Source organism: Aplidium turbinatum, chromosome 6 (assembly GCF_918807975.1).
Source record: "Aplidium turbinatum chromosome 6, kaAplTurb1.1, whole genome shotgun sequence".
NCBI classification, from domain to species: domain Eukaryota; kingdom Metazoa; phylum Chordata; class Ascidiacea; order Aplousobranchia; family Polyclinidae; genus Aplidium; species Aplidium turbinatum.
Window position 1 is genome coordinate 10599900 of NC_137477.1, and position 26384 is coordinate 10626283.

Genomic DNA, 26384 nt, shown 5'->3' on the forward strand with positions numbered 1-26384 from the left:
ACGATCAAGAAAACGTCATGGAATCTCTTAAAAAAATCCTAGTCATTTCGGTGTTGTCGCTTATATTTGATGGACTATTATTTTTAAAGGATTATACTCTCTACCCAGACAACATGATGCACCACTTTGTAACTCACACCAGTCATTTGATATTAGTTTTATTGCCTCAACTGACAGAAAAAGGATGGAGAAGTAGAATGTTGCCATGGTGAATGTTGCTTTGAGAAAAAGATTTCGTTGATTGGAACATTTTTAGTGTTTGAACTAGAGATGTACCGATATATCGGTATCGGTATCGGTGATATCGGCCATTTTTTGAGTATCGGTATCGGCATCGGTATCGGCAAAATTTGGCCGATACTGTGGCCGATACTAAACGTGTGAAAAAAGGCGTTTTCTGCGTATTTTCTGCAGAAGCAAAGATATAGATTTTTTAAAGTAGTAACTAACGTCAATGTCGTCACATTGAAGTAGAAAAATAACACCCTGATCAAATTTTTGATACCTCACACTCCCATGACTTCATGGGCTCACCTTTTGGCATTGTTTGCTTACAGTGATTCTTTCACTCAAACAAAACGTTTTGTTTCAGCAGTTTTGCGTTGTTCGATTCTTAAGTTGTGAAGGAGACTCAATTTCTCCAATGTTGATCATTTGTGTTTCTTTTTTACTCTCAGCAGAGGATAAAACCAGGCCAAGACTACCCAGTACCCAGGTGGCGGGAATGTGTAGTTTTGCATCGTTTTTGCATTGCTGGACGTTTGAGGGACCCGTGTGGCTTGGTTATTTTTGGTGGGCTGGTTCTGTCAGTTTGTGATTTGGTTTCCGCCTTTCGTTGTGGTGGACTCACCAGGCTTGAACAATGTCGTGGCGGATTGTGTGGGCTCGGGGTGGGGGCGGTGGGACTGCGAATCCTCACTGAACTAATCAATAAGTGGTCTTGTTGCGCTTGGGATGGCGGCCTCATTGTGGGGGGAAGTGTCCTTCCCTGCTGTCGGCACGGGGCTGGGCGCTTACTGGTGCGGCGGGCTGTTGCGATTCGCTGGCCATAATGGTGTGGCTTCCACAGTCCACACTAGCCATTTAGACCATCCAATCAACTTGTTTCTCGGCAGCCGTTTTGTAGCAAGAATTGACATCGACAAGAATTGAAATGGCTAGTGTGGAAGCTGCATCGTTGTGGTTGGCGGGTCGCGGCAGCTCGCTGTACTGGTGAGTGCTCAGCCTTGTGCTGGTGGCCGGGGGGACGCTCCTTTCTTCGCAATGAGGTTGTCATCTTGGGCGCAATGGGACCATTTTGATTGGTTTTTTGAGGATTTGTGGCCCCATTGCTTTCTTTTTGGGCCTACTTATTCTGCTGTGACATTGTTTGGGCTTGGTGATTTTGTTGCGGCTAAGGGTGCAAGTTGAATTGCCGACTGGTGGAGCCGGCTTGCTGGGGGCAGCCGAGTTGCACAGGTTTTTTGAGCGTTTGGCGGGGTGGGAGCGATGCAGAATTGTGCATTTTTGCTACCTGGGTAGTCTTGGCCTGGCAAAAGCTTTTCAACCAAACGACAAGCGCCCTTAGGTTGCACATTACTTGTCGAGTAGTTTTTGTACGACTACACAAATCACTTGGTTTACATTTTACATCTTATTATCAATTATGATAGCCTTATTTGGAGAGTTTGCGCAAACATTTTATTAATTTTTCAGAAATCCCAATTATGATGTAATGTTTCTTCCCTTATACCCCAATCCTCAATTACGGTGGCCTTTCATTACTAAAACCTACTATTATGACCAGGGGCGCCGGAACGATTTTTGACTGGGGGGGCAAGATTACGAAAAAAGGGCACTTTTGTTTAGTAAAAGGCCAATTTTTTTTCAAGTTTTAAGATAAGATATAGCGATAATGCTAATCTATCAGCTCACTATGTATTGAGTAATGATAGCCTACAAGTGTCCGGTATACAAAAAAGGGCATCACGCTATGTTATAATGATGTAACCTACTGCCAAGCCTTAAAGCAGCCGGCGGCCATGGCCGCTAAGTAGTGCTTGAATGACCGCCAGTGCTACCTCTTCAATCGGCCAAGTTTGGCCACCCGGTAGGCCAAGATGGCTGCCAAAAAAACGAGTTTTAAGGCCTCTTACCTTTGTTGCAAAATTTTGTGCCGTAAATATTACTTTGAGGAAAAAATGAAAGAATATAATTTAGCTAAAAGCGAATAGCAGAAATTGTTATATTGCAAAATGTGCAGTAACTTACATGACTTTAAAAGGGCACCATTTCCCCCCCTGCCACTCCATCTGCAGAAAAATTGGGGGGGCAGGGGGGGCATCTGCCCCCCCGCTTCCGGCGCCCCTGATTATGACACAACAATGTGGTTGAGATTGGATTCTTGAATCTTTAATAAATTATGCCAATCCAAAGTTTTTTTTAATAGTTTTATGCAAATAAGGTAAAACTTAGCATTTGATATATTTCCTTGCAAATACCAAAATTGCTTCTTTTTGTAACACCAAAGTATCGGCCAAAATATCGGTATCAGTATCGGTATCGGCCTAAAAAAGTGATATCGGTATCGGGATCGGTATCGGCCAAAATATTGGTATCGGTACATCTCTAGTTTGAACTGAACACAATTGCATGCCTACATGTTGTTTTCCCATGTTGCGGTATTGTTAATTCTAATTACGTAGACTAGTGGTTATCAACTTGTGCGTCGTTTAAACTTTCTAGGGTCGTCGTGCATTTTTAACAGGTGATATAAAAAATAAAACTGTTGTGTTCAATTTCATTATGTAAAGTACAGTATTGTACTGCAAAATAATTTAATCGTTCATATACAGTCATCATGCTTCATTCCTTTTCTTACTATGTCGTCAGACAACGAAGAACAAAGCTATGTAATGTGTTGCATACTACCAAAGTTCACTGCTTTCCTTGGACATTTCAGCTAAAATCAGCTTAAGACTTTCTCAGCTAAAACAGCGCTAAATATGCTTTCGTTTTTTGTCTGATTTTTGCAATGAAGGATTTTCTGGTGAGGCTGTGAATGAAACGTAGGCTAATATCGATTAAACTTAGAATTGCAGCTCAAAAGAAATGTGAGCAGTAGTTTCGCAAATTTATTAACTAAATTCGAAAATTTAGTTACAGCAAAGGGAGCTTAAGTTACACATCACATCCTTTTAGTGTGTTATTTGTTTTGCTGTCGTTTCAATATAAGTAGCATAGCCCAACACTTGTCAGTGTGAAATAAATCAAAGGTATTGTTGGATACAGAGGAGGTTCGACCATAAAGATTGCAGTCTCTTCAATTGTTTTTTTCAGAAGAAACCAGTTCAAGTATTATTCTAGCTAAATTATTAAATTTACTTACTCTTATTACCGTTTTAATATATCGATTCAAGACTGTAGCCACTCCATTACAAATGCTCACGAGCTGCCACTGATTGGGTAGCTTATGATGTGTGAAATGTGCGTTTTGATGACTAAACTGCCCGTCAGGTGATGCTACCGCGTAAAGACCTGGTGCCTACTGATGTACATTTAGTTGTATGAACAATGACAAGATAACAACTTGCTGACCGGGTTCAATATTACGAGCATACGAGATTTTTTTAACATTTAAACAGCGTGCTTCATCCCAAGATCAATAATGTCAACGAGCAATCAAGTCGCAGGAATTGGATTAAACGTTGGCGCCATGTGCAGGTATGAAATTCATTCAGGATTTGCAATCGTAGGAAAATCTTCCTACAATCGAAACTGTTCGAGATGCTTCACCTACGTCATGATTTCTTCAGGTTTAAAACTTATTGAGCTATACCGTGCAAATACATCAAATGAGATCGAATTACATGAGTATTGACACGTAGAAAATGCCACAAGAGATAGAAGTGATTGGCCAATAAGATATAGAGGAAGAAGGGCTACAAAATATAAAATAAAGCACAGCTTTTTTGCATTTTCCAACAGGTAGCCTACATTGCACAGCTAACAATATTACCATTATAACATCACGTCAAAAAGATCGATTCTTCAGCCGCAATGCAAACTCTTCACGATTCAGCTCTGTTCGCGTACATGAAAAATCTTTAAAATATATCTTATCCATATTGGGTTAAAACAACTCCACATTGTGGTGCTAGTTCCAAACTGCTTGTTTTCTATTTTCATCAAAAATTAGTGGGCTATCATTCTTTAAAGCTCACAATTTTGCTTCTATAGTGTTTCAAAGTGCACAGATGTGATTACTTATTGAAGCGATCTATTGGTAGCCTGCTCTAGTTTAGTGAGATTCCTCACTACAAGTTTTAAACCACCTTGCGTGTTGATCATATATACGGTATAAGTTACATAAATACAACGTAAAAATGAAAAACAAAGTCACACTAAAGATGGAACATTAATTGTTTTTTTCAAATTAACAAGAGCTGATCTGTCGATCAAAACTACATGGTGCGAAACAACCTACACACTGAGGTAGGATTTGTCATCCAACAAGGTGTAAACATTACCCAAATTGCCATTGGTACTTAGAATCTAAGATTACTTTGGGACTTTTTAATCACGGCTACTATCAAGAGTTGAATTGTTAAGCTTACTGACGCCTAGGAGCTTCTAGTAGTGGTTCTGAGGAGTGAATCAATTTGAAAATTTACTCTAATATACATCACTTTCAGAGCTTAAATTGTCATACATTTCTCTCAAATCAATGCAGTTACCCTTATTACAAATCTAAATCTTCAAGGGGTCCATAGATCCCAGGTTAAGAACTATATTGTTCTAGTGACACATGAACAATGTTTCAGTGCTGATGCACAGTGCGGCTTCTGACAATCTCTTACGAAGTCAAGCTGCGAAGCCAAACGTTGAGAATGATAAACAGAACGACAAAGATTTGACAACCAAGGCGAGCATGCGACTATGTGTTTTGGAAAGCACTGCTCAGACAGAAAACCCGTCATTGCTACATTGATTCAAAGCCTGCGGATGTTGAATTAATGTAAAAATGACGGATTTTGCTATCTGGGTCGATGACATGCTTGCAGATAGACACGATAACTGGCTTCATTGATTTTCCGTTAATTTAATCTAAATCTTTGATCACTTCGAATAAGGTAAAAGCAACCAGTGCCGCCAGATAACTTTTCTATTTGGGGAAATTCTAAGGTCGTCGAGTGCAGAAATTGGGAATTGGTGAAGTTTCGAGTGACCGAAAATAAGTGTCGGGAAATGAAAGGACGCGCACTTTAAACCTGCCAGAATCGGCATTTGAGAGGACAAAGTCCTTTTTTTGTCTGGAAATCATGCAGAAAGTGATAGAAAATCAGTTTTACAATGAGCTTAAAACATCTTTTAGACCTTGGTGACCTTGTTTTTTGAAGATCACCTTGGTTAGCAAAATTACGATAAAAAATGATGATGAAATGGATTTACGATCGCAAAATTTGTGAAGCGCGGTGGGATAATTGATTCGGCGTCGTCTGGCAGTACAGGTTGCGACAGAAATGTCTTGTAAAAAGATGAGTGTGTGATTAACTGGTAAAGATTGTCGCATTTCTTTAAAATTTTATGGAGAATCATTGTTCTAAGTCAAATATAAAATGCAACCTGTATGCACCAAGCAACCATAATAGAAATTAAAAACAAAATATGACGATATACTAAAATGAGAACAACATTTTTCCTATTGATCTTGATTTAAATCCGGCAGATCTACCAACAGTCCTTTCCTCTTTGATTTATCCCAAGAGGAAGATGGAATACAGTCTTCCTCCTTATTTAAAGGATAAGAAGAAGAGCAACTTCCGGTCTCTTTCTGAGGAGGCAAAGATGAAGAAGTGGCTTTTTCATTCATTTCACGATGCTTTTTACAAATGTCTTCTATTAAAACGTTGTCATCAAATTTATTAGATTTGTACTTCTTTTGTAACCACTTCCGCTCCTATAAACATAAAACCTATTAGCCAGTGTTTGGAAACTTTTAGCACAGTAATAAACAAACTACAAAATATACAAGAAATGTTCAGTCTCACCATGAGTCATCATTTACGTGTACAGCCAACAACCGCAGAAGAAATGTCACATTATTGAAACACAACAAATAGTTTGTTTTTTTTCAAATAGGATATTAAAAAGATGATAAAACTTAAACAGCGTAACGTTTTAAAAAATAATCTTCACACAATGTTGCCAAAATCGGAATGGCACGTTTCGGTGAGTCCGATTCGGTGAGTTCGATCTCTTAACGGGGGATTTTTTCAATTTTTTTTTTAAATTATCGGGTACCGTAGCCTAATTATCATTGCCGTTTTAGGGTTAGGGGTTAGGGTTAGGGGTTAGAGGATAGAAACTCACCGAATCGGACTCACCGAATAGTAGCAGACCCTGCCAAAATATGACTTTTATCATTTATTCTGCAACATTTTCTCCAAGTATTGTGCCATTTCTCCAAGTATTGTGCCAAAAAAAGGGATAAAGGATCAAAAAACATGACGTGGCTTGAAAACCACAGTTTGTTCATTGCTGTGTCCGAGTGCTGAACAAGCGCTGCTTTCAAAAAAACATGCATCAAGTTAAAAGCTACGCAACCTACGAAAAACTAACGTTGGAAAACCATTTCATTCGAGTCAATGGGTAGCCCACAAAAACGAAAGCTAACAAAACATCCAAAACTGGCATAAATCAACCTTGGTTTGCCGGTGAGGTTGTGACATGTCAGAGGATGTGTTTTTACTATACAGAATAAAGGGAATGGTACTTCAAATATGCAAAACTATTCAGTTAAATTTGGCATAAAACAAATCGGTGTCAGACTATGATGTTTTACGCTCTAAGAAAGTTGGGAAGTAAAGCATACTGTACATAAACCCAACGCAGATGTTTTGTATTGGATATGCTGTAAGTGCAATATTGTCACTGTCTTAATACCTGCATGAGTAATTCTTCTTCGTATTTTTGCAATTGTTTCACAAAGCCGAAATTCGGGTTGGCAACACTACGCTGATACTTGACCGCAGTAAGTACGTCTCTCCACGTGTGTTGGGTCACAGTCATGATGTACGCAACGGTTACAGTTACGCTTCTCGACATTCCGGCTAAGCTGAAGAAATGAGTGAGCAAATTTACAAGTGAATACCATATAGTTAAATGACCTACAAATCGGGCTACATCATCAATTCCAGCCTATGGCAGCTCTCTACAGAACGAAACTTTCTCTTTTTTATTACTATCACCAAATTTATTGTTGAAAAGGAGCGATCTTCCTGGCGTCAGCACTACCTGACTACTCACTATAAACAGCGAGCATTGTGTTTCGCTAACCATACCGGTGTAGCCTCCACACTAGCAATTAAGACTTTTCCAAAAACATGTGTTTCTCGGCAGTCGAGTGTAGCAGGATCGCTGAGTTCCTGCTACACTCGACTGCCGAGAAACACCAAATTTATTACCAGGTAATTTTGTTTGATTTATTGTACATTCAACTGTTTTTGTTTAAATAATAATAATAATAACAACATTTATATAGCGCCACATCCACAGTCAAACTATGCTCCTGGGCGCTGTACATGACAATGGTGATAATTAATACGGTAATTTTAGTCATAATGTTCATTGAAGTAGAACGTTTTCAAGCGAGTTTTGAATTCATTTAAATTTTCTGCTTCTTTCACACAAATAGGCAAACAGTTCCAGCAACTGGCAGCAACAACTGGGCTACAACAACTCAGTAACAACTGTTTCACTACGCTAGACTCGTCATTATCGTTCATGTGCTTTTTTACTTTAAGTTTTACCGCTTTTCAATATTGGAAAGGATGTACTATATTTTATTGATTAATCATTATTTATCAATCAATAAGAAACAAGCCATTTGAATTATTCAAACAGCTTTACAAAATATTCTGATAAATTCTGGATAAAATTAATTTACCTGTTTAAATAACATCATATTATGTAACTGTTTGCATTTATTGCTTTAGTGTCTATCTGTATAATATTATTTATTTTTTCACTGTTTATTTAGCGTTTGAAAATGTAAGTGGTTTTGTATACGAGAAGCACTTTGAACAGAAAACCGGAAGGTTCGTTGGTGCTTCTTGCCTACATGTTTTTTCCTCATCTGTGGGGACGTATTTGCTAATGTTGTTAAATTAAAAGGCGAATAAATCCCTTTGTTGTTTGAAAAAAAAGAAGCAATTTTGGTTGGACTTAAACCATCATTGCAACACTGGTCACTGAGATTGAAAGTTTCCACTCGCAGGTGGAAGAATTCCTGACGACAAACTAGGTTGTTCAAAACAAAAATGCTTCGTTCCAATGCAACGTTTCGACCAGCCCTAACTGAAAACTATTCCACTCCCGAGACCTGCTGAACGGAGAGCTGTGCGTTCAACGGTGTAATCTTGGTGTTTATTTGTTTTACAACATGTATTTACTGGCTATAAACTGCCGTTGCGGGCAGCGAATTTTTTTCCCACAAACTTTTTGTTACTTCGCATACAGTTGGTATATATACCGTGTGAATGCAAACATTTTTCGTTGGCTCAGTGGTTGTGTGTTTGGTTCAGTGGTTTCGTATTTTGCCTTATGTTTGTGAGGACATCGGTAACCGCGGTAACCAGTAATGGCTACACTTAGAGAAATATGCAAATAAGACAAAAAGTTTGTGGGAAAAAAATTCGCTTACGGGCAAGCCATCCCAGTTGGCAGAATTGATTCTTTTTACAGTTTACGTCAGCAGACGTTAAATCAACGTAAAAAATAGCAACTTTTTTTACTGGGATAGGATGTGACAACGATTGGCAATGCCTCAACAAACAGTTTAGGTAGCTTCGTAAACCGAAGCGCAGTTTCGAAACGACCCAGGCCGTGAGTTTCTAAACATAGCCTCAAGAATCAGTTTAAAATTACAGACTTTATGAATACGACACGTCAATACAGCACCTACCAGTGGACTAGAACAGTTCCGCCTTCCAGCCTAAACAAAAAATATATTGATACAACGCTATGATATTGCTTAGGTACACAAATTGTAAAAAATGTGACGATACCTTGTCACTTGGACTCTACAACTATATTACCTTTAAAGTACATCACCACGAAGAAATAAAAACTTAAGTTTTTTTAGGAAATTTGTCAAATTTAAATAGAAGAAAAAATGAAAAATTGTGCTCACCTAGCTTTATGAATAAACTTTATGCACTTTCGAAAGTGGGGCATTCTGTAAAAGAAAAGTATTAAGACCAATCACCGTGTGTTAAAATGAGACATAGACGGCAAGTTTTTTTACCTGCGAAAAGAATAAAACTTTCCATTCAGAATAGCCATGACCATGGCCACCTAAAGATACGGCCTGATTTGTCACATTTTGCAGAAATTTCCAGGTTTTTCTAACTTTGGGCGAACGTTTAAATAAATTTTTCTAAAAATTAGATTTTTACGCTTTCTTTATTCTTTTCCCCAGATGACACAATAGGTTTTAACCTCCTCATATGTTGAAAAACAAAGAAAATTTGATTTTGTAGATTTTAGTCAGACTGTTAATTTTCAATAACAGTCTGATTTTGCGTTTTTCAACTTAGTTTTTCTCATTTGCTACTGCTTCCCCAAGGCAACAAAAAAGTTTTTTGTCATTAGGAAACCGCAAAAAGTAAAAACATCTCAAAAAATGTCAGTTAAGCACTAGCAGTAGCTGTAATCAAAATCTGCAAAATGTGACAAATCAGGCCGCATCTCCAGGTGGCCATGCCATGACAAACAGTAAATTAATATGAAACATCAAACTAGCAAATCAATCCCTTTTATTTTGTTCTCATCATTTTGTTCCTTCCTCGTATAGGGTTGGATACAAAGCGCCATTGTTCTCGACCATGAGCTGTGCGTACTGCACTTTCATAAGTTAATTTTGTCCATTTTGTGATGTTTGTTGTCAAAAGCATTCTTGGTCAGCCTTTATTTCTTTTACTGTTTATCTTCCCTTCTATTTATGATCTTTGTAACGAGTTATAAATGCCTTATTGTGTGTCCGAAATACTTCAATTTTCTTCTTTTGACTATTTGTGAGAGACTTTTGCTTGAATTGAATTTGGAGAGTACTTCATCGTTAGTGATCTTTTGTTTCAATGAATTTTGTTCTCTAGGTTGGACAAAATACAACTGCAGGCGATAATCAATATAAGCAAGAACCGATTTACTGACTGGATAACCTGATGGAGAGTCATTGACACCAACTGTGGCGAAGTGTTAAATGGTTAAAATTCCATATACTGTACTCACAAATCCTGACCAGGTGTATCTGAAGCGTCTACACATAGATATTTCTTAGTCTGCAACAGAAAAAAGAAACTTGTTGTTACTTGGGATATCGACGATGCCAGTAAAAAGTTTCAAAAAAAAAAACGATTGAATTAAGCTGATTTGGTGGGTTGAAAGTGAAATGCTCAATACATGAAATAAAAGAAAAAAAATCACGTGGAATGTTCTTTTTGTGCAGAATAGATTTGATGGAAAATCGATTTTCAAATTCAATTTATTTACAAATGGCTCTAATTTTTAACAAAATAAATCAATCAGCCCACCACAAACCCTTTGGGACACTGCACGCCATAAGGAACGCTGGAAAAAATTACAAGCTGAACATCAGAGTTCATCAAAAGCCGCATCGGCTATGATACTGTAGCATTAGTGTAAGTCAAAATCAAGCTGAAGAACTGTGCTTAACATACTTTCAGTATTGGTCTTGCATCGTCGTGAATTGACAGAATGTGGGTAATGTTGTTTTTGGCCAGCTGTTCCTCGTCCTTTGCATCTTTGTACAAAAACGTGCAGTAATAAACAAAATGCTCCAAAAAATGACCCATATCCTACATTGTACATCGTTATACAAATATAGACGTTTTAAACCGCATACAACAAGATAGAATGCTAATGCACAAGGTAAATTAGAATGCTAATGAACGAGTCGCAATTTAACTTTTCAAGATGACTTTTCGGCGCTGATTCTAAAGCTGCGCTAGTTTTTTTCTCCAGCACATCAGGTTTTGAAAATATTTGCACTTTAATATTTTAGGTATTACTACGTATTTTACGTCAGTATTTAGTTATATAAAAATACGTTTCTAAAATACAACTGGTAATCACAATGCATTGTGAAATCCGCTTTGTGCGAGCTTGAGGTCAAAATTGTCATTATTATGTCAAATTTGCGTCGCTATAGGTCCAATTTAAACAAGAAAAAATCAAATATCTCAAAAACCTGGTGTGCTGGAGAAAGCATAAGGACATTTTCGGAATCAGGTTCAAATACCCTTCAAAAATCGCCTAATGGGATTTCTGATTAATTCTTGCTGTTGACCAGTGTAAAAATATTGTGCGTTTTCCAATCTTTTCTTTCATGTGCTTGTATCTTCCACCTTATGTGGTCTGTTTCGACTGTTTCTCGCAGTGTTTTTGCTTGCTATCATTCTTGTACAAGTAGTTAAAGTTTGCTGTTCGATTCAGAAGTATCGTTTATAGTTAGTACAAGTATATGGTCAAATTGAACTTATGATTGTCACTTTTAGTTAGAAGTTTTAAATTTACTCTGTTGCTGTTTCCTAAAATATATCAACAGATGTCCAAGGTTAGAGTTAAACCAGCCATGAGCATGCTATGATAAGGAAGCGTTAATCGGATTAGTAAGGAATTCGCGTCAAGTCGTCTCGCGGTGTGATGTCCTTGCAACAGGTCGGCCGTAATCAGTTGTCCAGCGACATGATGTCGTGTACCCGCAAAACAGCCATGGCAGACTAAGTATTATAATCAGTTATTTTTTGTGCTTGGATAAAACTTCAAGTGAAGAATGAACACAATCACATTGTAATAACCATTCACCTTTAAAGTTTCCCACATATAGACCTGGCAAAATCTAAAGAAAAAATGAAAGAAATTATGACCTTATTATGACGATTTGTTTACAGAAAAAAATCCAAACACATAGACCTTGTTAATAACATATATAATTTATTTTCCAAGAATTTTTGTGTGTTAAACTGGATTGCATGATTATCTACTGCATATACATTCTTAACAAATGATTTGGGTTTGATAAAATTGAACTAAGGTAAAACAAATTAGAACGTGAATAATGTCACATATTCATAGAACAGAATCATCCACACGTATAAATTGTACATCATGCAAACATTACTGTATTGAAAAAATATTACGACATGGGTCTAAGACTATATAGCCTATAGTAGAAGCAAAAATAGAAACGGGTTCAGCCGGTCCACTTTAAATGTTTAATTCTAAAATTTCATACCCATCCTACAGCAATCTGACACTTCAACGTTTTAGATGAAAAAACAAACAAATTGCCATCTTTTTTTAATTTATACCAAAAAAATGTAGTGCCAAAAGTAATTTTTATCAGTGTAGCACAAAAAGATATGAAAACGTCATGATCAATTGATCATCCCACCTGTCATGAAGACTAGTACAAACTATCTCGAAGATAATACTTTGTTTTATTTAAAAAAAGGATGAATGGCCTCTTTCATTTCTGGATTGTAATGCAATAGATCAGAACTAACAACTTGCTTTTAGAGAAAGATTTCACAAGAAGAACTATGCAAGTCTTATTGAGGAAATGTGTATTTATACCATCCGCCTCCAGTTTTTGACCGGTGGCGCGTGGTATCCAGGCCTGTTATAGAGATTGCCATGAATACACTTCCTTACAGAAGTGTTTTCTTTCAAAAGAGTTGCAACATGATGTTGTTATGATGTACTTGATTCAAAACAAAACCACTGAGTTACTGGAAACAAGAATTTCAAATTTGCATTGGTATGTAGAATAGAATACTGATGGCTGTGCTGCACAGTACAAGAATCGCAAGTCATTGTATAATCTATCCAAACATGAAGTTGATTTAGGTGAACAAGCAGCTTGGTCTTTTTTTGCCACTAGTCATGAAAAATCCCTTTGTGACTGTGGCACTGTAAAAAGATCAACTGCAATGGAAAGCCTTAGACGACCATTAGAAAATCAAATAACAACTGTTTCTGCAATGATGACTCACTGCAAAGAAAAACTTTCCACTATCTAATATCTTCAACTACTCAAAGAAGATCTAGATTCAAGGAAGCATCCACAATTAAAGGAACCTGTGGATTTCCTTATTTTAAGCCACTTGCCTCACACAAACTGGGCATGAAAAGGATTGCCGTACTACTTTTCATAGAGAACTACAGTATTAAACCTGTAAAAGGAGGAGTTCGAATTAAATTATTTTTTTAACATTTAAGCATTCACTGGTAAATAAAGATTTAGATTAAGTGGACAAGAAAGGAACCCAATCTTCATGTCCACATTCAGGCATGCCTTTAAATGTCCTGCCAAAGACACTGCACAAGCTCTTAAGCCGAATTGAACTGGTAATTTTAGGAGGGCCATACCAGGGCTCTCACCATTTAACCGACTAAGGCTACATGGCTGAATTAATTAAATTCAGTACTAAGTTAATTAAATTCCATTTGTTATTGGACTTACTAATTAATATAAGCATGGCATTTTTAGCTGCTAATTTTTTTAATTACAGGGTGTAAACGCCAAGTGTAGACAAACAAAAATTGTCATAAATAAAAACAAAATTTGTCATAAAAAGAAGGATTCAGTGGTCCCCTGGGTTGATAGGAGTCTAGGAGACAGCGGGGTGACACTACAGCAAGATGGGGCAACCTCTCATACCGCGAAGTTGGTCCAGAGCTTCTGCAAGGACAATTTCAAGGGATTCTGGTCAAAGGAACTCTGGTCTCCATCTTTGCCAGATTTGAATCCTACCGTATGGACTTTGGTGTCTGGTCACTATTGGAGCAGAAGGCCTGTGTAATCTCCCACAAAAATACTGATGCACTTAAACGAGCTTTGCTCAAATGCTGGGATGAAATAGATGCTAAAACTTTGCGTGCAACATGTGCCCAAGTTCCAAATAGACTCAGACGTTTAATTCATGCCAAAGGTGGATATTTTAAATAAATGGCGATGGATATTAATCAGTGTGTCTTTGTTTTATTATTTAGCCCTCATTTAATGAAATCTATTCGATATTGACTTATTTATGACAATTTTTGTTTGTCTACACTTGGTGTTTACACCCTGTATATATAACATTTGTTTGTTTCCATGAAAGATCATAAAATCTTAGAAAAATTGTAAACTATTCTAGTTACAGTGTGCACCGTACCACACTTTAGAATCAAAGGCTTTACAATTTTTAAAACATTCGAAACTTGAAGGTGTTATGTTTTACCTCAACCAATAGTATGAAAAGAACTTAACATAACAACATACATAAAGATGATAAAAGTCAGTTTAATTGGGCTGTCTAGGAAAATTAACCTTGAAAATGAAAATTAACAATTTACCTTGTTCATGCCATTTCCCATTGCAAATGTTGTGCCAGTCAAAAAGTGCTCAGACACACGCTGATAAAGAAACAAAAATTATTAAAAAGAAATGTAATAATTTCTACAATTTATATATATATGATATATATATTGTATATTTTTGTTCCAAGCAAAATCAGCATTATAGCTAATTTTCATTTACCTGTAACAAGATTTATCAAATCATGATAAAAAGTTTAGCTTTAATGAGCTATAAACAAGCAAGCATAGAATATTCCGTGGTCTTAGTTTTCATACTACCCGACTCTGGAGCATCTACTTTTTTTCTTGTCATCTCTACTAGCAGAGCTGAGTAAAGTACTTTAAAACTTACAGGTTTCATTGTTTCAACTCTGCACAGTGTAACAGTGACATGTCAATCTATCAGCATGTCTAAGTAAAATATAACATGAAAATCACTGAATTTCCTACCTTCCAATGTTCCATACACTGACAATAAAACTAGTATTATGGTATTTACTTTATTCTTCTGTACTCAGCAGATTAATAAGGATCAACAAACACATGAATCTAGGAATATAGCTGACTGTTAAGCTCTAAAAAGGTCATGATTCATAAGTTAAAACCAACAGGGTTTTTGAAAAACACGTGCACTTACACAAGTGCAGTGGGCTACACAACTTTTAGACTACCCAGTGCAGTGATGTGCGATGAGGTTCTTAGATTGTAAGGTACTAATTTTTTCAAGTCACGTTTAGAATAAGCTCAAGTTAAAGCAAGTTTCAACAAATAAAACCTCTTCTTCTGATATAAAGATCTTGTCTAAGACAAGGTTTAAAGTTTTAAATTGCAAAGCACATTCTGTTCTTTAATACAACACAGAAAAACCTCACCAAAATAGGCTGAAAAAGTCAGTATATACTTTTGAAATGCGGTGCTTGCAAAAAATGTCACATGTTTCATGTCTGGTGAGGACATCAAATAATGAAGTTTTGTACTAAGTAAATAAAATAAAACAAGATCTCTATTGAAGAAGCCTTTCATTCAGACAACAGACAACATCAGACAACATCATTCCCTCAGCCATATCAAAGAAAGCAAAGGTTGCAACATTTTTGATGTTTTTTCACAGGTAAATTGGTTGGAAAAAAGACACATTTGGTAAACTTATCAAAAATAATTCAATAACAAGGCAGAAAAATTAATCCAATAGGCTAAAATAAAATCATTAAAAAGAAATAGTTTGTTAAACATTTATCCGATACAGTCAATGCCTGGTTCAGGGCTTCAGGCAAGGCAACTGAAGACAAAATGTCAAACAAAAGATATATAATACCGTACTTATTTATATATGTTTTACTGAGAATGTTAAAGTCCTTAAACTCAGTATAATAACGTCCAGTCATTTGATTGAAACGTTGGGCAACTATGTTACTGCAATGACTAGGTTAGTCTGTGCAGAATGGCTAATGCTGAAAATAAAACAATATTAGGTTTCTAAACTTTGATTAAAGCGGTCTACTTTTCTTTGTGTAATGTTTTTTTGCAACTCTACTACCTTCTGAATCACAGTAGGCTACTGTCTACTGAACCACTACACCACAATTACAATATTTCTCAAGAAAATCCTGCGTACGCCATTGATCGTGTGTGAACAGCGCTGACCTAACCCAGCCATACAATTACAATCTGCGTCCTGCCTTGTCTGTAAATTTACTGGTTCAAAAAAATCTTGTTTAAATTCATGTTCATGCGCTTTCGCTTGAAGGTGGGAAAGTCCCAAAGTACATACAGTGTAGGGCGTAGGGCCGTAGGCTACAGTGCAAGCAGTTCGTCTACAGCAGGGGTGTGCAACTTGCGGCCCGCGGACAGATTTAAACAATAGTTGTAGCATTTTGCAGAAACTTCAAGGGCTGAAAGAAAAAAAATAACTCAAAATCACATTTTGTTAACGTAGGGGGGCCCTTCAAAAGTCGGGGGCCCCAAGGCACCTGCACCCTCTACCCCCCTAAATCTGGGCCTGATCATACACAAAACCTGAAAATCGGACGTAGCGCCTATATAGGCACCTACTGTAAAACGTATAGGCTACAGCTGCCTACAATCCAGTAAATTTGTCAAGCTTTTTCAATTCAATTCAATTTATTTTTCTTTGTCGGAAAACAACAGCAATGATAAAGTTACAAATAATGAACGGGAACAAAACCAACAAAAGGGAAAGGTGGCAAAACCACAAAGTTTAAAACGTGCATGCGATGCAAATTTAAAGGTTACGTACACGAAAGTAAATTAAGCACGGCCACCAAACCTAACAGTTTAAAGTAGATGAATTAGTTGGAAGAACCAGTTGGCTCCACATACCTAAAGCAACTGGAGGTGTGCCAGTTGATGAAACCATGCGGGGACGACTGAACCTTACAACCAATATAAAAAAGAAAAATCAACAACACGAGCATTCAAGAATAAACAATGAACATACGGCATATTATTACATATTAAACATAATATAACACAAACACCAAAAATGCAGACAATTCTGTGCTACTTGCAAATTCAACGTTTGCCACGAACATTCATTGCAAATCATTTGCAATGAATACAATAATATATAAACTCACAATATTTCTTGTGAACTATAATATGTAGGCTCAGGCCCGTAGCCAGACATTTTCAAGGAGGGGTTTTCAAATCCAAAAATATGGATCTTTTGAAAACACTTTCTTCTTGGCGTGTCCCCCTCCGGTTTGTTTTACGCACCCAGGGATGGGGGCGACTGGAGTGGCCTCTCCAGAGTGCTGGCCTGGGCATCTGTATGGAGGTCTTGCGCTGCCCAAAAACACAACAGGACCCCCCTCTCTGCCTCTTCGTCGTGGTCTGAGGGAACGCAAAGCGTGACACTTGGCGACGGTTTGCCTGCAGGAGTTGCCGGAAGGATGTCAGAGTTTAACAGTCGACCGCCTCACGTACTCCACTCCGGATTTTCTGTCTAGGTTGACTCCCGTAGCCTTTTCCAGGACTGGATGTAGCCGCAAGACAGCGGAGATTTTTGAATCAGGGTTTGCCTTCCCCTAGACGAACTGCCGTCCAAGGCTGACGGGCTCCGTCTGCCCGGCTGTTGTTGTAGGCCTACTGTTTTTTGTCTGACCTCTCACCTGTAACCTGCCCGACATGGTTAGACCTGCCAAGGGCTACGAGCCCCGTCGGTATAGCCCACAGGATCCTTGAGGTACTCAAGCCTCCCCACCACGGCAAGGTAACAAGTACGGGAGAAGGGGGGCAGGTGGACTACTTAGTGATGGGTGGACTACTTGGCATGTCCACAAGCAAGTAAAAACATATCAAGTGGCAGTTCATAATATACAGGGTGGGCCAAAAGTAGGCTTACAGTTATAAAAAGTAGGGTTTGAGTCTAAACGTAAATTTTGTTTTCATGAATCATTTGTCTTCTTGTTTGTTTGTTTGTTTGTCATATATTTACCCTGCATTGCGGGAAAGCGGACTTGAGCGCTATGCATCGGTGTACGCCTTCCGACGTACACCTTACCCACGCTGCAGCCGACGGCAATGTCTGTTTCCGGTTGTCTACTCTACTTATGACTGAAATTTGGTACTACCCATTACTCGAAATCGATCACTGGGTAGAGGCAATTATCGTAAAGTTTCTTGCCCAGAGAAACAACAGCAAGTGCGGGTGGCTGGAGTCGAACATGCAGGCTCTCGACTGCGAGCCGAACGCGCTAACCACTCGGCCACTGCTGCCGGCTTCTTCTCTACCTCTTCTTCCAAGCCAACGCTGTGGAAAGACTTCGTTAAGATAATCTCTTACCGTTAAGGCATAATATGGAGGTGCCCCATCTTGCTGAAAGAAGAGTTCATAAAAGTTAGGTTTAGAATGGAGTTGTGGCACTACCACCTCACGAAGCATTTCCAAATAATTTTCTTCATTCACACTTCCATTAAAAAAAAGGTCCTACAACACCTTCGCTAGATAATGCACCCCAAACTGTAACACCAGGCTGGTTAAGTTGGGTCTTTATGGTTAAATTAGGGTTTTCATCAGCCCAATACACACAGTTATGCCTGTTCACATGACCAGATAATTTGACGCAAGCTTCATCTGACCAGATGATTTTGTCCAACATTTTAACTTCTCCAAAAAATTGGTTACCGTACGCATCATTTCACAAAACTGCAATCGGCGATCTGGGTCGTCCTCCAAAAGACCATGTAGGCTACCAGTCGTGGTCGGTAGGGTTTAAATTTCATGATATGCAATAAGCGTCGCAATGATTACAATGTTGGTGGAGGACATTTTGAGCACTTAAGAGATTAAACAGTTTATGTGTAAGATATAACGAGCATTCTAGAAATTTAAAAGTAGCCTACCCACATGAAAACAATAAATTTACTTTTAGACCCAACCCAAACCCTACTATTTAAAACTGTAAGCCTACTTTTGGCCCACCAACAAACAAAACAAACTTCAAACGGTCAATTATAAAAAAAAAAAGAAATAAATAAATAGGCTACTGGTACAAACAATTTTCACATTAACAATAGCCCATCTACAGTGGAACCGACAGGGGCGCCGGAAGCGGAGGGCAGATGCCCTTTTAAGGTCATGTAAGCTTCTGCAAAATTTGCAATATAACAATTTGCGCCACTGGTGGTCCACCTGCAATGTTTAGTAATCCAAAGAGATTTTTATTGGTTCACACAATGGACATCAATTGCAATTGTCTATGGAATCTTTTTCTTAAAGAAATGGTCAATGAGACAAATAGGGGAAGGTCGGGGCCTATGATCCCTCTTTTTGATTTAGCCCCATAATTTTTTTATTTTCTGAATATTTCTGAATTCCCTTCACTCTTTTTGTTGACCCAGCAGTGATGGGTAGACTACAGAGGAAACTGGAACAGCGATTTACCACGATGATTTTTTCAGCATTTGTTCGAGGCATTATGGTCAGTTCTGTGAACTAATTTTTGAAATTTCTTATGTACAGATACAGCCTACAAACGTATCTTAAACTGTTAAACAAAAATTAAAAAATACACATAAACAATTTACTATAATCTTAAATAGCTTAAATATAAAAAATAAATAAACAACTTTCTAACAATAACTAATTGTGATCTGAATTTCCACCAAGTAGGATCCTATGAGCCGGCCTCATAGGATCAGCACACAAGGTGGCTCATAGGTTCCAACTCTCCATATTGACAAGTTCACGTTTATTGACTTTAAACTATCAACTTCAATAGTGCACTTCTTTCATTATTCCTTTAAAAAGGACACTACTTCTCACCAAATTAAACCATTTGAATATCTGTTGAAAAACTAGGAAGTTATAGTAAAATTTAAGAACCCCTTCAAATTTACTTTTTCAACATAAAAACAAAGAAACTCTCTTTTCGCCTCGAATTCTTACAGGAGATTGTCCTGGGAATTGTGAGAAATGCATTTAAGCATGAAGAAAAGATCTCGACTGAAACGGAGTGGAAAAACTTTTTATTTAAAAAAAACAGGGGTGGATCATAGGACCCTATATGCTCATAGGCCCCGACCTTCCCCTACAGTACATGTAAGCTTCAGCGATTTCACTGTAATTCAGCTTAAAGTATATCCCACACTATCCACCAAACCAATACATGTCCACAATTCCGTTGCCTGTTCTCACCTCAACTATCTTTTATCACGAGAACTGCGCTCATATTTATAAGATTTTATCAGTAGAATTATCCAGAAGGTAGGCTAGAATGCAAGAAAGATTAACTACTACGTAAACTCTGTAACCGAGAAAATACGAGTTAAACAACTTACGTCACATTGGGTAGCGCAACACAAGGCATTATGACGCAGCATTGCAGAAATGATCAAATTTTAAGATTTTACTATTGTACAATCAATCATTTTCAATCCTTTTATTTTTCGTCATTAACGCGTCCGAGACGAAAATGTTTTCAATCTTCCATTTATGTTCCAGAAATCTCTTATTTAGAACTATCTGGAAGGTTTCAGCTGATCCTGTGATCATATGTAGCCTACACTACACCTTCTCCAAAATGTGGACCTATTCTGCTCAAGGGGGGGTTCCTGGGAACCCTGAGAACCCCCCTGGCTACGGGCCTGAGGCCTAATACGCGTTTTTTAGCCAAATCTCTCAATAGTTAGACCATTGTTCAAAAATAGACCAATTCTGTATGAGTTTGGTTTGTGCATGGGCTACTGTATGACTTGTTTGTCAAATTTCGAGTATTTTTGGTTTTTCTACAGTGTTTATAAGTTATGATATTTGTAGTCTGTTACGTCCTTACCTATTGAGCTTTAATTTCATCATCGGAGCTGATTTTTTTTGTCCAAAACAAGTAGCCTACTTTGAAACTTGGGGTCCAATGGACCCCAACGGTAAAACTTGCATATTTTTTTTCGGTAGACAGAGGGTTAAAGGGTAATCAGTTTATGAAATGGAAAACAAAAGCTGGTTGTGTAATCTAATTTTCTTGAGTTTGGCTATCTTGGAATAAAGTAAGTTGCTTTCATTTCGTAAAATAATCGACGAAAGAAGCAACTTTGGCCGCCGCCTCACTGTGATGACCATACTTGGCCAGGTAGTTAGAAAGGTTGCACGCACCTCTGTTATACACTACAGTGAGTGAGCAGAATTTCTGGTCGGATCTCGGATGAATGAAATGTAGATAAATTGCGAAAAAAATTCGGTCTTTGACAACTAATATAGTTATTGAATAACTGCGAAACCAGTATAGCCTACCAAATCTCTGTGGAAAACCCTGTTACCCTGCCCCAGTTAATAGTGGAAAATCTATTTTTACTACGCAAGCTTGTTTGTTGTTTTTCCTGATAACACTCCGTGGTTAATCTCCTTTCAGCCAATCTTTGTTATCATCCAACACACACAAACCTTCTGCTATATTTGGTAAATGAAAGATAGCAGGTCTAGGCTAAACTTGCAGATGATAGCCTATATAGTCTGTGGTCCACTGCTCAGTGCAAAACGCCTAGCACAGTAGTTACTGGTTAAGCACACGGCTCAAAATCACGCGGCGCTGGTTCGACTCTCGGGGTGTGCGCTTGAAAAGCGCATTTCAGGACTGCTTTCCATTCAGAGCCACCTAGTGGATGGATTAATTTCCCGGCATTCCGGCAACAACACTTCAACAACAATCGGAAAACTTTACTCTGCCAATCTCGGTAACCAGCCCTGTGTCAAATAAAGCCCTATGCGAAACTACCAGGAATGACCTGAGTTAAAGGCTTAATTTGTCAACCGAAGATAAAAGATTTAAAACCAACCAACCACACGAACATGCCACTTACTCAAGGGCGTAGTTATGGGAAAAGAGGCAATTGTTTGTCTCCTTCTGAAAAATTTTAAATAAACATTTCACACTCTAAGAGTTGATTAGTGGTAGGACAAAACTTGAAAATTGCGAGTAAAACGAGTAAAAGGTTGCACAAAGCTCGAAGCTGCAAGTTTTTTTCAAATTTCCTTGGAGAAGGCCTCCCAGCAGACCCCCTGTGGGTGCTCCACTTTTGGTGAATCGTTGTCGGGGCTTACTCTAATGTGCAAAAATACTTATATTTTCGGCCCAGTGGCGTAGCTAGGGGGAGGCGGCACGTCTGGGGGCGGCAATTTCAGACAAGACTTTTTTTTGTTGACAACAGTAATAACTATTAACCAACGTTTGCGTTTACAAAATATTTTACCAGAAACATTGACCAAAAGATATAGAATGAATTAATTTTAAAATGAGAAAATAAATAAGGCGGCCATGCATTTTCGTTACAGCTGTAGAGGGAAAACTTGAAACGGAAAACACTTGCAACAAAATATTAGAGCCGAAGGGATATGTAGTTGTTGTTGAATGAATAAGTGAAGGAAGTTTACTGTAATCGCACATTATGTTTATAAAGTTGTCCATTGGTAATTGATAATGGAATGTTGCCAACAATTTAAGTGAAATCGATTTACTCTAGTAGCCTACGGTAATTCAATAAAGTATAAAGCGGATTTTGATTATAATCTTGATGTTGCCATTGGTAGCCTATAATTGGGTATCAGTAATATTAGCTGATAATATTTCTTGATTTTCAGTGAAATGGGGAGTAACCTTGTTTTTACGCATCGTTGCTGAATAGGCTACTGATTAAGCATAGTAATCTACTGTTGCTGCACTATACAGTACAAACATTTCAGTAAATGATTTTACCGTATAGCGCTATAAGGCAGTGTCTACGGAGTCTACAGACGCTTCATGTTTGAAATCGATTTCACACGATCCACGCTTAACCCCCCACAAAAACAAGTCAGAAAATCTTTGAATTCTACTTACGCGAAACTATAATCCTATCGCTGTGTAAGTTAGACTGGTTTTGCAGAGCTCCGCAGTGCATTTTTTCAGATTTAGATTTTTTATTAATTTCTGTAACTATATACTACCTACTGTAGGCTACTATTGTTACTGATGCCATGCCGCACTGGATTTCACTTTTGGCCGCATAAACCGGCCTTGTATCCTGAATAATATATTTTAAATACAGGGAGAGGGGGAGCACAACACTATGTTTCTTAACTGTTGTAATAAATAACTTTGCTACCGTCACTAGAATGTGGCTGTTAGATTGCGAAAAGTGAAAACATAGCGCAGGCAAGGCGCGCAAACCTTGTAGGCCTAATTTGTGCGCTTGCTAATTTTGTATTCGTTATACAGTTGATAGGAATAAGCTTCTATATATGATTGTATCCATATTTTATTTTAAAGCAGGCTATTGTAGGCTAAGTATATAAAAATTAATGGAAAAATTATAAAACTTACGGTGCGAATAAGTAAAGAAAGTTCAATGATCAAAAGAAGAAAACGTCTATATCCTAAGCAACCATTCATATTGGGCTACATTATATTACACAGTCTACACATAGAATACTAGACTCTAGTAGAAATGAATTAAATGACTTTTTCTCCCGTTATGTTTTTAATACGTTACAAAATTCCTACTAGCCTTTATCAAGCAGAGGCGGAAACATGCTCTTCAAATTTGGGTAGCCTTGTAAAAGATTACAAATTGATTATTTTAATTCTGCAGCAGTTTTTGTGCATTTGCATTCAGTATATTACTAAATTATAATAGTAGCCTACGTTCGTCTGACTTTACACCGCAAATTGAAAAAAGCACGTTGCGTATTGCAGTGCTGATAAAAAAAAACGCATTTCATTTTCACATGCTTTTTCTTGAAGGGGCGGCAAAATCTGAATCCGCCCCGGGCGGCACATTCCCTAGCTACGCCACTGTATTTTCCTCCCCCCCAATTTTTTGTTTGTTACGCAGTTACACCCCTGCACCTACCTAGGCTAGAGCAAAAAAGCCTTTATGTGATAGTTATATATTATTGGGCAACAGATTTAAAAACGTCATTGAAAACAACTGACTTGATTGAATGACTGAATCTTCATCCTCGGACTGAGAAAGTTTCTTTGATAGCTTAACCCTGGCACTTTTGCATAGGTTGGGTTAGGCCTACTCGTCTGTATTGCACCCAGCATGGGGCTAAAGGGAATCAAGCCCCCCCCCAAACCCGCCAGCAAAAATGAAAGTTTTTGTATGTTCCCCATTAATACCTCTTGCTTACAGGTTAGATATGAATAAGACACAACAATACAAGAGGGCTGAACATTATAACAATATATTTTACATATTTACAAATAGTTTTAACAGTCGAACTTTTTCAGCTTAACTTAAGCCCTCATCAGAAAATAACCTGAAAATATTTATAAAAATGCAATAAACTTCAACTTCTTGAAGGTAAAGTTACATTAGGAAAAGGCAACTAGGCCTACATGAATAACTACAAAAAAATTTGCACCACAGGGAACGTGATACCTACATCAAGTAAATGTTGAGGAGAATAGACTCGCCTCGAGCAAATAAGTTAATTGTTTGTTTAAATTTGGGTTGTAGCGTTTGATTAACACTGCTTCCTGAATTTTAGTGTCAAATTGGAATTTGCCTTCGCGTAAAATTTTAAATGAGTCAGCAGAGAATTTTCGATCTGTACAAAAAGAACACTCCGTGCTGATATGGTCTTTGATGGTAGACCTACTTTTAAAGTTCAGGTGCTCTCGTGGTCAAATGTCTGGTGTACATACCGATGTAGGCTACCGTAGGTCAATGCCGCATCACACGGACATGTAAAACTGTATACGAAATTTGAGCAGAGACGAAGGCGTCTGAGACTTTAGTTCAAAATACGAACCAATTTTGAATGGTTTGTAAGTAGGAAAAACGTCCTCATCAAACTTACTATTTACAAAATTAGTGTTTTGTTTCAAACTGGTTTCGTGCTAGTTTTTGTTTTCGCACTTAGGCTATTTGTTTTGGCAAACAGAAAGCTAATTCTATTTTGTCATACATAAGGAAAATGTCGAGATCTATAGAAGATTGCTAGAGTAGACGTAGGGATGAGGATGCTGATGGTGCTAGTACCATGGAGTTCACTATAGGCCGACTTGTAAACTGATTGAGAGAACAAATCCTGATGTATCGGCAGCTGGTGGGTTGTGGGCCGTGAGTGCCTTTAAATAATCAAAGGGATGGGTATTGGCCTATAATTGTCACTGTCACTATTATCGCACATCACTCCGCCGACATTTCTGAATTAGCCCCCTAAATTTTTTTCTGGGTGCGCGACTGCTACTCGTAGAGGCCTTGGACCACTGACACAGGCCCTGTCACGTATTTTGACAGAGTAAAGTTTCCGATTGTTGAGCTGTTGTTGTTTGTGGCCTACATTATTTCGTCTACCAGGTGCAGCTAAATGAGGAGCAGCTGTCCTTGAAATGCATTGCTCAAGCAAACACCCTGAAAATCAAACCAATGGTGGATCTAGAAGGGAACAATTGGGGTAAGTTACTTTGTAAGCTACCGTACTTGTTTAATTTTTAACTTACCCTAAATTAAAAATCACTTCATTGCATTCATCATATCTATAGTTAAACCAGGGATATCTAAAGAAGGGGATATGAAGGCTTTTAATACGTCTGACAATAGAAGGGCTTCTGTTTATCGTAAGTAATCTCTGTTTACTGTAAAATGACAATATAGGCACCGATAGTAGTTTAATAAATCTAGTTATGATAACCTGCATTGCGCTATTAGCATCAGTCATTGATAATGATTGCATGCTCATGGTTACTTGTTAATTCAACTACCCGTGTAGGCTACTTGCTTGACATCTAGCCCACTGCAAAGGCTTTGTTAAGAAAAACAGCTCACTGGTAACTTTTCAACTGTCTTTTCAAAGAAGTATACTTTGAATATGCTTTATGTATCATTTACAAACTGTCTTCTTTAGCAGCTGACTGTATCAGCTAGACTATAAAAGTTTCTGCAATTTTGAAAATAACCGCTTGTTTAATGCGCTACAAAATACCGCCCCGGTAGTGTCATAAGAATAAGGCAATCGCTGTGAGCCTTCGCATCCCCTTCTCTAGATATCCCTGAGTTAAACTTATTACTTACAGTGTAAGTTGATATAGGCCAACAATTTTACCATCACATGCCTTCTCCTCGGCTGTTTGATAAGTTATTGGGGGGTTAACCAGTTTATCCTACTGTAGCCTATAGGCTATCACTGTGTCAGCTAAATTTAGAAAACATGCCGAGTAGCCTATAAGCTACAATGGCCACATAAAGTGGGCTACTTGTGGTTTGAAATACAATATCCTATATTTTTTTTATAGCAATTACAATATTTGCCACAACTAATTTTTCCTGGCTTAGGAAAAAAATATTTCTGGCAACTTCACAGTAGGCGTACTAGCCTATAAATAATTGACTTACCAAAAGAACAGGCTTTCTTCTAAAGATTATTCTGTCATCGGACGCTGTGTTCTCCATTTCACTGCGGTTTTAACGATGTAGCCTAACTAAACAACACTTTTAAACGTTTGTAAAATGCCTGCAACGGTCTTCGAAGCCAA

General features: G+C 37.8%; 1 protein-coding gene across 2 annotated transcripts; it reads right to left on the bottom strand.

Moving 5' to 3' along the window:
* Positions 1-3180: 3180 nt before the first annotated feature.
* Positions 3181-26384, bottom strand: LOC145772122 (dual specificity protein phosphatase 22-B-like). Of its 2 annotated transcripts, none has more exons than XM_082583960.1 (9): positions 26245-26384; positions 14404-14463; positions 11869-11902; positions 10722-10804; positions 10273-10322; positions 9173-9217; positions 8945-8974; positions 6925-7096; positions 3181-5938 (listed from the first exon to the last, which is right to left on the bottom strand). In XM_082583960.1, the coding sequence occupies exons 1-9, from the start codon at positions 26299-26301 to the stop codon at positions 5681-5683; spliced, it is 789 nt and encodes a 262-aa protein (XP_082440086.1). In that variant the 5' UTR covers positions 26302-26384; the 3' UTR covers positions 3181-5680. The 2 variants fall into 2 exon arrangements, with proteins under 2 accessions (XP_082440086.1, XP_082440087.1); XM_082583961.1 differs by lacking the exon at positions 26245-26384 and adding an exon at positions 14857-14980.